Source organism: Pistacia vera, unplaced genomic scaffold, assembly GCF_008641045.1.
Source record: "Pistacia vera cultivar Batoury unplaced genomic scaffold, PisVer_v2 Contig954, whole genome shotgun sequence".
Lineage (NCBI taxonomy): Eukaryota > Viridiplantae > Streptophyta > Magnoliopsida > Sapindales > Anacardiaceae > Pistacia > Pistacia vera.
In genome coordinates, this window is record NW_022196839.1 from 197,460 (window position 1) to 210,076 (window position 12,617).

General features: G+C 36.3%; 1 protein-coding gene and 1 pseudogene across 1 annotated transcript; both read left to right on the top strand.

Moving 5' to 3' along the window:
• Window positions 1-371: 371 nt before the first annotated feature.
• Window positions 372-1,264, top strand: LOC116120992 (glutathione transferase GST 23-like). The gene is made up of 2 exons (XM_031406960.1): window positions 372-668; window positions 766-1,264. Exons 1-2 carry the CDS (start codon window positions 372-374, stop codon window positions 1,129-1,131), a joined length of 663 nt encoding a protein of 220 aa, XP_031262820.1. The 3' UTR covers window positions 1,132-1,264.
• Window positions 1,265-9,903: 8,639 nt separating this feature from the next.
• Window positions 9,904-10,628, top strand: LOC116120980 (annotated as a pseudogene).
• Window positions 10,629-12,617: the final 1,989 nt, after the last annotated feature.

Genomic DNA, 12,617 nt, shown 5'->3' on the forward strand with positions numbered 1-12,617 from the left:
ATTATGGACGGCCGTCCCCAAATTTTTTTTTTTATTTTCATATTTTGGTTAAGGACAGGCGTCCCTTATTTGCGGTGCCGTCCAAAATGAAGGACGGCTATCCATAACGATGAACGGTCGTCCCTAATTTTTATAAAAAAAATTATTATTATTTACTTATGGACGGGCGCCTTTAAATGGAGACGCTCGTCCTGATATATGGACCCCGTCCAAATTTAATGGACGGCCGTTCACTAGAAAAAAATTGATAAAAAAATTAGGTGCCTGGTACACATAGACCGGTACAAATTTTCAGTGTAAATTTTTCGGCGTCCGTAGCTTTGTTGTTAACCAAATATATATTGACCGTAAGACTGAATCTTCATTTCACAATGAAAGAAGCGAAGCTACATGGATTTTGGGGAAGCCCATTTAGCCACAGAGTGATATGGGCACTGAAACTGAAAGGTGTTGAATACGAGTACATAGAAGAAAACTTTCCAAACAAGAGTGAATTGCTCTTTGTTTACAAGAAAATCCCAGTCTTTGTTCATGGTGGAAAACCAATCGCCGAGTCACTTGTCATCCTTGAATATATTGAAGAAATATGGCCTCAGAATCCATTGCTGCCAACTGATGCTTATGAGAAAGCCATAGCTCGCTTTTGGGTTAAATATGGTGTCGAAAAGGTAATTAAATTAACCCACGAATCTTTCTTCTTTTGATTGCTTACATCCAAGTTGTGCTTGAAAACTTCTTTAATGAATTTTGGGGACATGGATTTAGGCTTCTACTTTCCACTCACTTTTCCAAACTACTGGAGAAGAGCAAGACAAGGCAGGAAAAGAGTTCTTGGAAGTGCTAAAAGTCTTGGAAGAACAAGGCCTTGGAGATAAGATGTTCTTTGGTGGGGATGCTATCAATCTTGTAGACATTGCGCATGGCTGGCTGCCTCATTGGTTTGAGACCATTCAAGAAGTTATTGGTATAAAATTGCTGGAACCAACCACTCTCCCTCGGTTATATGCATGGTTTAACAACTTCAAGGAAGTTACTGTCATCAAAGAAAATGTTCCTGACCCTCAGAAACTGTTGGTTTATATTAAAAATTCAAGAGAGAAACTTGATGCAAACCAATTAAATAACAATTAGCAAATAGGTGTTCTAAGGCAATATATGGATGAGCTAGAGATTAGCTGGAAGTCAATAAGGATTGTTTCTTTAGTATGAACTGTTCTTTACGGGACTAGTTAGAGTAGCTTCTATTTCCCTTCTTTTAGCTATTATTTCCTCTCTTTTTTAACAACTATTAGGAGCACGTGGCTGGTTAGTAGGATTTTGTTTTACTTCTACTTGTATTTAAAGCTTATCAAGTCAATAAAGTAGGAGGGGAAAATTCTAGTCATTTCTTTTTCTTGGAGTCTGGGTGACTCGAATTAGCCATTGTTTTATTTCTTTTATTGCATACAAGCTGTTCATATTAGCTGGCTGGCTAGTTTGCTCTATCCACTCTCACGAGTTTAATTCCTGAGTTTTATTGCAGTTAAAAAAATCGATCTTTTTCATTTTTTAAATTCAATAAAGGCAAAGTAAAATTGTATTGAAATTCATTAGGTATCTTTATTGACTTTTTTGGTTTAATTTGCTGACAAAACTCCTTTGACATTTAGTATGATTTTTGAAACATCCCCTGTAGTTTGGACTTTATGGAGTAATACAATCTGTTATTGATTCAAACTTTGATACTTGTTTTGTCCATATGATTAAATGATTCGCAATCAGTAATAACCATACAGTTACTATTGAGATGTTGGTTGTATACTTGTATATTTTGTTACCATATCACAAAGATTGTGTTATCTTACCACGTTGGTTAGTATATTAGGTTACCATGTATAATTGATATTGTGTGTTTAACCCTAATTTAAGAAGCAGTCTTTCACGTGTTTTTATTCAAACATCTTGTGGCCAAAATCCTGTAAATGTAGATGCGAAATTTTTGTTAAACTATTGTAAAAAATGTGAAATCATGTCAAACTAATGTATTTGGTGCAATCCAATTCTAGTGGATTTGCTTGGCGTAATCCGATTCTAGTAGATCTTCAAGCAGGTTATCTTGAAGAAGTGAATATCGGAGGCTTGTGGATAGAGCTCCAAACCACTATAAATCTATGAGCATTTCTTCTCTTTCAACTTATTTATTATTTCTTGCATATTTACTCGAACATCATTATCACCATATTTGCTCTCTCTCGCATTTATTGCTCTAACATTGTTTATTCATTAACATTGTCATTCATTGTTGGTTGAGTTTATTTATTGTCATTTATTATTTAAACTCATTGTTATTCATTGGTGTTGTCGATAGTTTTTATTCCGCAAATTATTTTTATAAATTTCTATTCACCCCTTTCTGGGAATATTTGTCCTATATGATTTTAGATTGTTGTAACTTGTCTCGTAATCACTTATAGATCTACTTTTAAAAATAATATAATCTACTAGGTGTTTGTTTTTCATAATTTTAAATCACTTTTGATTTTGAGAAATGAAATATGACTAAAACAAAAAGACAAAAAATGGACAGTTTTTAAGTAAGTTTCTATCATGAAAGATATAGATTTATGAGACGAGGATTAGTAGCCCTTCAACTTTACACATATTCTTAATCAATTTTTAGCCTTAGATTAATCAATTAAAGGTCTGGGATCTAATGAAGAACAAGTTGAATAATTGCAAATTGCTTGGGCAAAAGAAACAAATTCATGGAAATAGTTAAAAAGTAGGGCCTATAATTTTTATATTCTCATCCAAGTCATGTCTAAACGTTAAAAATTATTCCCAAAACATAGATATATATATGTTCTTGCAGTTACACCCATGGCCACTATAGTTTCTTAAAATGAGCACTCTTCTTGACCATTTGACTGTCATGCTTGAGGCAGTTGTGTGTATGACTAGAGCTAGATCAAAAATTGCTAAAGCGTGTGCGATCGATAAAATGAAAAACTGGAAATATAGGGCTACAAAGCTAATTAGCTTAAAAGAAAACATATTAAAATGGTTTTACAATTATCTTTTCAAACTCTTTAACTTATTGCCCAAGCACAATGGCCCCATTAACCAAACAACAAAGCTACGGACACAGAAAATTTACACAAAATGTGTACGGCCTACGTGTAATAGGCGCTTGATTTTTTATCAATTTTTTTCTAGTGAACGGTGTCTATCAAATTTGCACGGTCGTTCACTCACATGGACTCCCGTCCATATTATATGGAGAGGGTCCATATACCAGGGATGGTGTCCCCATTTAAAGGCCCGTCCATAAGTAAAATGGAATAAATTTTTTAAAAAAAAAATTAGGGAGGGCCTTTCATCCGTTATGGACGGCCATCCTTTATTTGGTCGAGCGCCGCAAATAAGGGACTCCCGCCCTTAACCAAAATATGAAATAAAAAAAATTTGGGGACGGCCATCCATAAATTTTGGACGGCCGTCCCTTACGTTTGGACGAGCGTCCTTCGGAATGGACGCGCCGTCCATACTTTTTTTTTAAAAAAAAAAAAAGAACGTTTGGACGGGCGTCCATTCCCGTCCATACTTTAAAAAAAAAAAAAAAAAAAACAAGAAGAAGAAGCTATTAATGGATCAAAGAAGAAGAAGCTTACTTTGTCGGCTTCTCAAAAAGATCTGCACGTCGTGGAACCCATCCCCTGATCGCCTCTCCAGCCACTGTGGCCAACAGGCCGACCACCTGCTACCACCTGCTCACCTTCTGTAGCTTGGGAATATTACCCATCCCTGGATGATGTTGAGCAACAAACATATTCGCTTCTCCCTCTTCGAACGAAATTCTCACCATGCAACCGAACAGAACCATGCACCTCTTATCAATCAACATTGTTCTCCCATCATTACTATCATTAGATCTTTCACCCGATATGCGTCCTCTCTCTAGAATATGCAGTCTCCCGACTCTGGTAAAAATATCACTGATTTGGTAGGATATTAAATCTCTTAAAAATTTTGGGCCGTGGCTTGTAGAAGATTATATGCATGAACAATGCAAAAAATGTCTTTTTTAAGATGAGACTGTAGTTCATAAAAATTGTGCAGAGAATAACCAGGCTAAATATTAATTTTTTACTATAGCTCTTTCATCCTCAGGTTTATATGGCAGAAGTTTCTTGCTTTGGAGTATTTGCACATGCTTGGATATTGATAGAGACCTTAAGCAGAGAAGTCTTGGTGAGGGAAGATGGGCATATAATGCTTTCTGATTTTGACCTCTCTCTAAGATGTGCAGTCTCCCGACTCTGGTAAAGTCCTCCAAACTCCCCCTTGCCGTCAAAGAATTCAGCATACGGTGTTCAATGCAAGCAGGTTGGGTCAGAAATGATCTTAAGGGAGGAGAAAATCAATGGAGTTAGAGAAGAAGAAGATGGTGGTGAGTTTGACCCTGCTGCGCCTCTCTTTTAAATTATCTGATATTAGAGTTGCTATTCCTAAGCATTGTTGGGTTAAGATCCATGGAGATCAATGAGCTATATTGTGAGAGATGTTACTGTGGTTTTTGGCTTGGCGAAGAAGAAGAAGAAGAGTGAAGAAGGTGTTTTTTTTTTTAAAAGTATGGGAATGAACGCGTCCAAACGTAATTATGGACGGCCGTCCCCAAATTTTTTTTTTTATTTCATATTGGTTAAGGACAGGCGTCCCTTATTTGCGGGTGCCGTCCAAAATGAAGGGAAGGCTATCCATAACGGATGAACGGTCGTCCCTAATTTTTATAAAAAAATATTTATATTTTACTTATGGACGGGCGTCCTTAAATGGAGACGCTGTCCCTGATATATGGACCCCGTCCAAATTTAATGGACGGCGACTAGAAAAAAATTGATAAAAAAATTAGGTGCCTGGTACACATAGACCGGTACAAATTTTCAGTGTAAAATTTTCGGCGTCCGTAGCTTTGTTGTTAACCAAATTATATTGACCTGTTATTATTTAGGATGCGTTTGGTTCAGGGAATGTTATATTATTGAGAAATGTTGTATTACTGGAAAGATAAATTACTAGGGAATCTTTAGAGAAATATGTTTGGTGGGTTGGAATAACTTGAGGGGTATGTTATAATAATATGTTTGGTTAGGAGGATAAATGAGTGGGTATGTTATATAGATTACTAAATTGCCCTCATTTTTAAATAATAATATAATATTATTTTTATTATTATTTTATTCTATTATTTTTTAAATTTCTTTTAACCCCCCTATATTTGAAATTTTACTAAAACACCCCAACCATATACAACTTTAATTTATAACAAAATCACCCCCCACTTACCCCAAGCCACCGCCGGCAGGCACCACCACCACCGGAAGCCGCTGTAATGGCGTACAACCAGTCGGATCTGGCTGGTCGTACGCCGAGAAGGCCTAATCTGGCTAGATCTGGCTTGTCGTACGCCGATAAGGCCTAATCCGGCTAGATCTGGCTGTGAATATGGTCGTTTCACTACTAGATCTGGTCGTTAATATGGTCATTTCATGGCCAAAGATGTGGCCGTGAAACGGGCACATCTGGTCATTTCCGGCCATGGATCACAAATCCATGGTCGGAAACGTCCTTATTGGCACACGACCGACAAGATCCTACCGGTTTTGTGTCGATATGACGAATTTCGTCGGCGACCAGCGGTGGTGGCTAGCAGTCAGCGGTGGTCTTTGATTGTTGGGGGTATTTTGTTAACTTTTAAACTTTTTTGTGGCAGGGGTGTTTTAGCTAAATTCTCAAATGTAGGGGGTCTGGGTAATTGTTATTTGGTAGACATATGAGGGCAAATATGTCCAAAATGATAAATTATTAAGGGCAAAACAGGGTCAAAATTAAGATTACCTCGGTAATCTTATAATAACACCCCTTGGGAAGGTAATCTGATTACCCCCAATATTACCAACAGTAAACACTATTTGCAATAAAAGATTACGTAATATTTTATTATTTGAAAACCAAATGAGGGAATCTTGAAAATTAAACAAAGATTTTAGGATTAATCTTATATCACCCTGAACCAAACGCTATCTTAGAACATTTTTTAACTCCCTATATTTGAGAATTTAGCTAAAACACCCCAACAACAAAAGTTTAAAATTTAACAAAATACACTCAACCACCCAAGATGACTGCCGGTTGCCAGCCACCTCCGCCGGCCGCCATCGACAATTGTTAGAACAACACATGATCGATCGAATCTAGTTGATTGTTCACCGATCTAGCCGTTTCCAACCAGATCAAAGGTTGAAAACGACCGGATCAAAGGCCAAAAACGGCTAGATGGCCATGGACCTGGCCGAAAAGCCAGATCCATTCTGGCCATTAACAGCCATATCTATGGCCATTAATGGTTATGGGTTTGGCCAAAAACGGCTAGATCTGTGGTCATTTATAGCCATGGATCTAGTCTTTTCAGGTCAAATCCATCTGGTCATTTCTGGCCTTTGATCTAGTTGGAAACAGCTAGATAAGGGCACAATTGGCGTGATCCGACTGATCGTGTGCTATTCCGACGATTGCCAGTGGTGGCCGACTGCCAGCAATTATCTTAGGTGGCTAGGGGTATTTTGGGTATTATCCATGTAAATAGTGAGGGTATTTATGTCTAAAAAATAATATATGAGATTAAAAAAGTCACTTCGCACATTTGAGCTAATTGTTATTTAGTAGACATATGAGCGCATTTGTGTCCAAATTGTTTATTAATTAAGGGTAAAATTGGTATGAACAGTTGATTACCATGGTAATGGAAAAATAACACACCCCATATGGTAATTGAATTACCCTTTTTCTTACCTACAGTAACCACTATTGGTATTGAAAGTTTATCGTAATTTTTCATTACCCGACATCCAAACGTAGTAATTTTCAGAAAATAAGATAGATTATTGGTGTTATCTTTTATGCCCCCGAAACAAACGCACCCTGAAGGTATTTGAAGGGTGCTTTTGACTTCTTTTTTTCCTCTAAAAACATTTGATGTTGTAATGGATAATTTATTTTCCTCTTTTGATAAAGCTGCTATGTAACCTAATTTAAATATTGCATTGGTCTGCTGTCCTACATTGTTGTCTAAATGCAATGAACTTAAAAGCATAATGAATATTGTTGCTAATAGGATGGTCGAGTGATTCGATAGGGACTCTTGGGTATATTACTCAAAAGGTTTTAAGTTTGACTTATTTCTAAGTTGCTAATAGAGATAATCATTAGAGTTCTTACCCGACCGGTAGTTCCAGAGTTCTGGAAGATTAATTGAGATACACATAAGCTTGCTGGACACTCATAGTCATAAGGAAAAAAAAAAAAAAAAAAGCAAAATGAAATATTGTTGCGTAATTGACTTTTCTGATGGGATTAGGGGATATTAGAACTTGAATAACGTAGTGTTGAGTCACATGGTGACAACACATAAAGACAAACATATAGATTATGATATGGAGGAGGATTTGTAGCCCTTCAACTTTACACATATTCTTAATCAATTTTTAGCCTTAGATTAATCAATTAAAGGTCTGGGATCTAATGATATGAACAAGTTGAATAATTGCAAATTTGCTTGGCCCAAAAGAAACAAATTCATGCAAAATTAGTTAAAAAGTACGGCCCATAGTTTTTTATATTCTCATCCAATGTCACATGCTTCTAAACGTTTAAAAATTATTTCCCAAAACATAGATATATATATATGTTCTTGCAGTTACACCCATGGCCACTATAGTTCTCTTAAAATGAGCACTCTTCTTGACCATTTGACTGTCATGCTTGAGGCAGTTGTGTGTATGACTAGAGCTAGATCAAAAATTGATAAAGCGTGTGCGATCGATAAAATGAAAAACTGGAAATATAGGGCTAACAAAGCTAATTAGCTTAAAAGAAACATATTAAAATGGTCTTTACAATTATCTTTTCAAACTCTTTAACTTATTGCCCAAGCACAATGGCCCCATTAACCAACAACACAAGCACTGACCACAGAAAATTTACACCGAAAATGTGTACCGCCTACTGTGTACTAGGCGCTTGATTTTTTTATCAATTTTTTTCTAGTGAACGTCGTCTATCAAATTTGCACGGTCGTTCACTCACATGGACTCCCGTCCATATTATATGGACGAGGGTCCATATACCAGGGATGGTGTCCCCATTTAAAGGACGCCCGTCCATAATAATGGAATAAATTTTTAAAAAAAAATTAGGGAGGGCCTTTCATCCGTTATGGACGGCCATCCTTATTTTGGTCGAGCCCCGCAATAAGGGACTCCCGCCCTTAACCAAATATGAAAATAAAAAAATTTGGGGACGGCCATCCATAAATTTTGGACGGCCGTCCCTTACGTTTGGACGAGCGTCCTTTCGGAATGGACGCCCGTCCATACTTTTTTTAAAAAAAAAAAAAAAAGAACGTTTGGACGGGCGTCCATTCCCGTCCATACTTTTAAAAAAAAAAAAAAAAAAAAACAAGAAGAAGAAGCTATTAATGGATCAAAGAAGAAGAAGCTTACTTTGTCCGGCTTCTCAAAAGAATCTGCACGTCGTGGAACCCATCCCCTGATCGCCTCTCCAGCCACTGTGGCCAACCAGGCCGACCACCTGCTACCACCCTGCTACCTTCTGTAGCTTTGGAATATTACCATCCCTGGATGAGTTGAGCAACAACATATTCCGTTTTCTCCCTTCCGAACGAAATTCTCACCATGCAACCGAACAGACCCATGCACCTGCTTATCAATCACATTGTTCTCCCATCATTACTATCATATAGATCTTCCACCCGATATGCGTCCTCCTCTAAATATGCAGTCTCCCCGACTCTGGTAAAAATATCACTGATTTTGGTAGGATATTAAATCTCTTAAAATTTTGGGCCGTGCTTGTAGAAGATTAATATGCATGAACAATGCAAAAATGTCTTTTTTAAGATGAGACTGTAGTTTCATAAAATTGATGCAGAGAATACCAGGCTAAATATTAATTATTTTTACTTATATGCTCTTTCACTCCTCAGGTTTTATATGGCAGAAGTTCTTCTTGCTTTGGGTTTTTGCACATGCTTGGGATTATTGATAGAGACCTTAAGCCAAGAATGTCTTGGTGAGGGAAGATGGGCTATAATGCTTTCTGATTTTACCTCTCTCTAAGATGTGCAGTCTCCCCGACTCTGGTAAAGTCCTCAAACTCCACCTTGCAGTCAAAGAATTCAGCATACTGTGTTCAATGCAAGCAGGTTGGGTTCAGAATGATCTTAAGGGAGGAGAAAATCAATGGAGTTAGAGAAGAAGAAGATGGTGGTGAGTTTGACCCTGCTGCGCCTCCTCCTTTTAAATTTCTGATATTAGAGTTGCTATCCTAAGCATTGTTGGGTTAGAATCCATGGAGATCAATAGCTATATTGTGAGAGATGTTACTGTGGTTTTTGGCTTGGCGAAGAAAGAAGAAGAGTGAAGAAGGTGTTTTTTTTTTTAAAAGTATGGGAATGAACGCCCTCCAACGTAATTATGGACGGCCGTCCCCAAATTTTTTTTTTTATTTTCATATTTTGGTTAAGGACAGGCGTCCCTTATTTGCGGTGCCGTCCAAAATGAAGGACGGCTATCCATAACGATGAACGGTCGTCCCTAATTTTTATAAAAAAAATTATTATTATTTACTTATGGACGGGCGCCTTTAAATGGAGACGCTCGTCCTGATATATGGACCCCGTCCAAATTAATGGACGGCCGTTCACTAGAAAAAAATTGATAAAAAAATTAGGTGCCTGGTACACATAGACCGGTACAAATTTTCAGTGTAAATTTTTCGGCGTCCGTAGCTTTGTTGTTAACCAAATATATATTGACCGTACAGACCTGAAATCTTCATTTCACAATGAAAGAAGCGAAGCTACATGGATTTTGGGGAAGCCCATTAGCCACAGAGTGATATGGGCACTGAAACTGAAAGGTGTTGATACGAGTACATAGAAAAAACTTTCCAAACAAGAGTGAATTGCTCTTTGTTTACAAGAAAATCCCAGTCTTTGTTCATGGTGGAAAACCAATCGCCGAGTCACTTGTCATCCTTGAATATATTGAAGAAATATGGCCTCAGAATCCATTGCTGCCAACTGATGCTTATGAGAAAGCCATAACTCGCTTTTGGATTAAATATGGTGTCGAAAAGGTAATTAAATTAACCCACGAATCTTTCTTCTTTTGAATGCTTACATCCAGTTGTGCTTGAAAACTTCTTTAATAAATTTTGGGGACATGGATTTAGGCTTCTACTTTCCACTCACTTTTCCAAACTACTGGAGAAGAGCAAGACAAGGCAGAAAAGAGTTCTTGGAAGTGCTAAAAGTCTTGGAAGAACAAGGCCTTGGAGATAAGATGTTCTTTGGTGGGGATGCTATCAATCTTGTAGACATTGCGCATGGCTGGCTGCCTCATGGTTTGAGACCATTCAAGAAGTTATTGGTATAAAATTGCTGGAACCACCCACTCTCCCTCGTATATGCAGTGTTTAACAACTTCAAGGAAGTTACTGTCATCAAAGAAAATGTTCCTGACCCTCAGAAACTGTTGGTTTATATTAAATTCAAGAGAGAAACTTGATGCAAACCAATTAAATGGCAATTAGCAAATAGGTTTTCTAAGCCAATATTGGTGAGCTGGAGATTATCTGGAAGTCAATAAGGATTTTTTCTTTAGTATGAACTGTTCTTTACGGACTAGTTAGAGTAGCTTCTATTCCCTTCTTTAGCTATTATTTCCTCTCTTTTTTAACAACTATTAGGAGCACGTGGCTGGTTAGTAGGATTTTGTTTTACTTCTACTTGTATTTAAAGCTTCAAGTCAATAAAGTAGGAGGGGAAATTCTAGTCATTTCTTTTTCTTGGAGTCTGGTGACTCGAATAGCCATTGTTTATTTCTTTATTGCATACAAGCTGTTCATATTAGCTGGCTGGCTAGTTTGCTCTATCCACTCTCACGAGTTTAATTCCTGAGTTTTATTGCAGTTAAAAAAATCGATCTTTTTCATTTTTTAAATTCATAAAGGCAAAGTAAAATTGTATTGAAATTCATTAGGTATCTTTATTGACTTTTTTGGTTTAATTTGCTGACAAACCTCCTTTGACATTTAGTATGATTTTGAAACATCCCCTGTAGTTTGGACTTTATGGAGTAATACAATCTGTTATTGATCAAACTTTGATACTTGTTTTGTCCATATGATTAAATGATTCGCAATCAGTAATAACCATACTTACTATTGAGATTTGGTTGTATACTTGTATATTTTGTTACCATATCACAAAGATTGTGTTATCTTACCACGTTGGTTGTATTAGGTTACCATGTATAATTGATTGTGTGTTTAACCCTAATTTAAGAAGCAGTCTTTCACGTGTTTTTATTCAAACATCTTGTGGCCAAAATCCTGTATGTAGATGCGAAATTTTTGTTAAACTATTGTAAAAAATGTGAAATCATGTCAAACTAATGTATTTGGTGCAATCCAATTCTAGTGGATTTGCTTGGCGTAATCCGATTCTAGTAGATCTTCAACAGGTTATCTTGAAGAAGTGAATATCGGAGGCGTGTGATAGAGCTCCAAACCACTATAAATCTATGAGCATTTCTTCTCTTTCAACTTATTATTATTTCTTGCATATTTACTCGAACATCATTATCACCATATTTGCTCTCTCTCGCATTTATGCTCTAACATTGTTTATTCATTACATTCATTCATTGTTGGTTGAGTTATTTATTGTCATTATTATTTAAACTCATTGTTATTCATTGGTGTTGTCGATAGTTTTTATTCCGCAAATTATTTTTATAATTTCTATTCACCCCTTTCTGAATATTTGTCCTTATATTTTTAGATTGTTGTAACTTGTCTCGTAATCACTTATAGATCTACTTTTAAAAATAATATAATCTACTAGGTGTTTGTTTTTCATAATTTTAATCACTTTTGATTTTGAGAAATGAAATTGACTAAAACAAAAAGACAAAAAATGGACAGTTTTAAGTAAGTTTCTATCATGTAATTAAATATATAAAGTTTAATTTTTTTAAACAAAAAATTAAAACAGCTATCGGCAAGTGGCCGGTCACCATCACTGGAAAATGTTTTCTTCCAAGTGGCGGTCTTCCAAAATTAGGCAGTGTTCATCACAAGCAAGCCGAAAAGTTTTGACGAAACTTTCCCAGATTGTTGTCTCAAACGGACGCATTTGTCAAACAACCCTCCAGCTCCATTGCGTAGATCACAAATCGACAATCGCAATATGCTAATGGTGTAACTGCACTTGTGAAACAAAATTTCTGGCCAGAATCTGGTCGACTACTCCGTGGCCAGTTTAGTATTTTGCGTTTTAAATATTTTTTATTTTTAATAATCTAATTTTAAAATTTTTTCATATAAAATTAGAATTTATATTTAGTAAAATTAGAATCTATGTTTAATCTTGAAGCTTTGGTAATTGACTCTTTTTAAAAGCTGATTTTGAATTCTAAAAGCTAGAAATCCCTACTTTGAGATCCTTCAATAAAATAGATTATGGAAGAAGTATATTGTTCTATAATCACTTT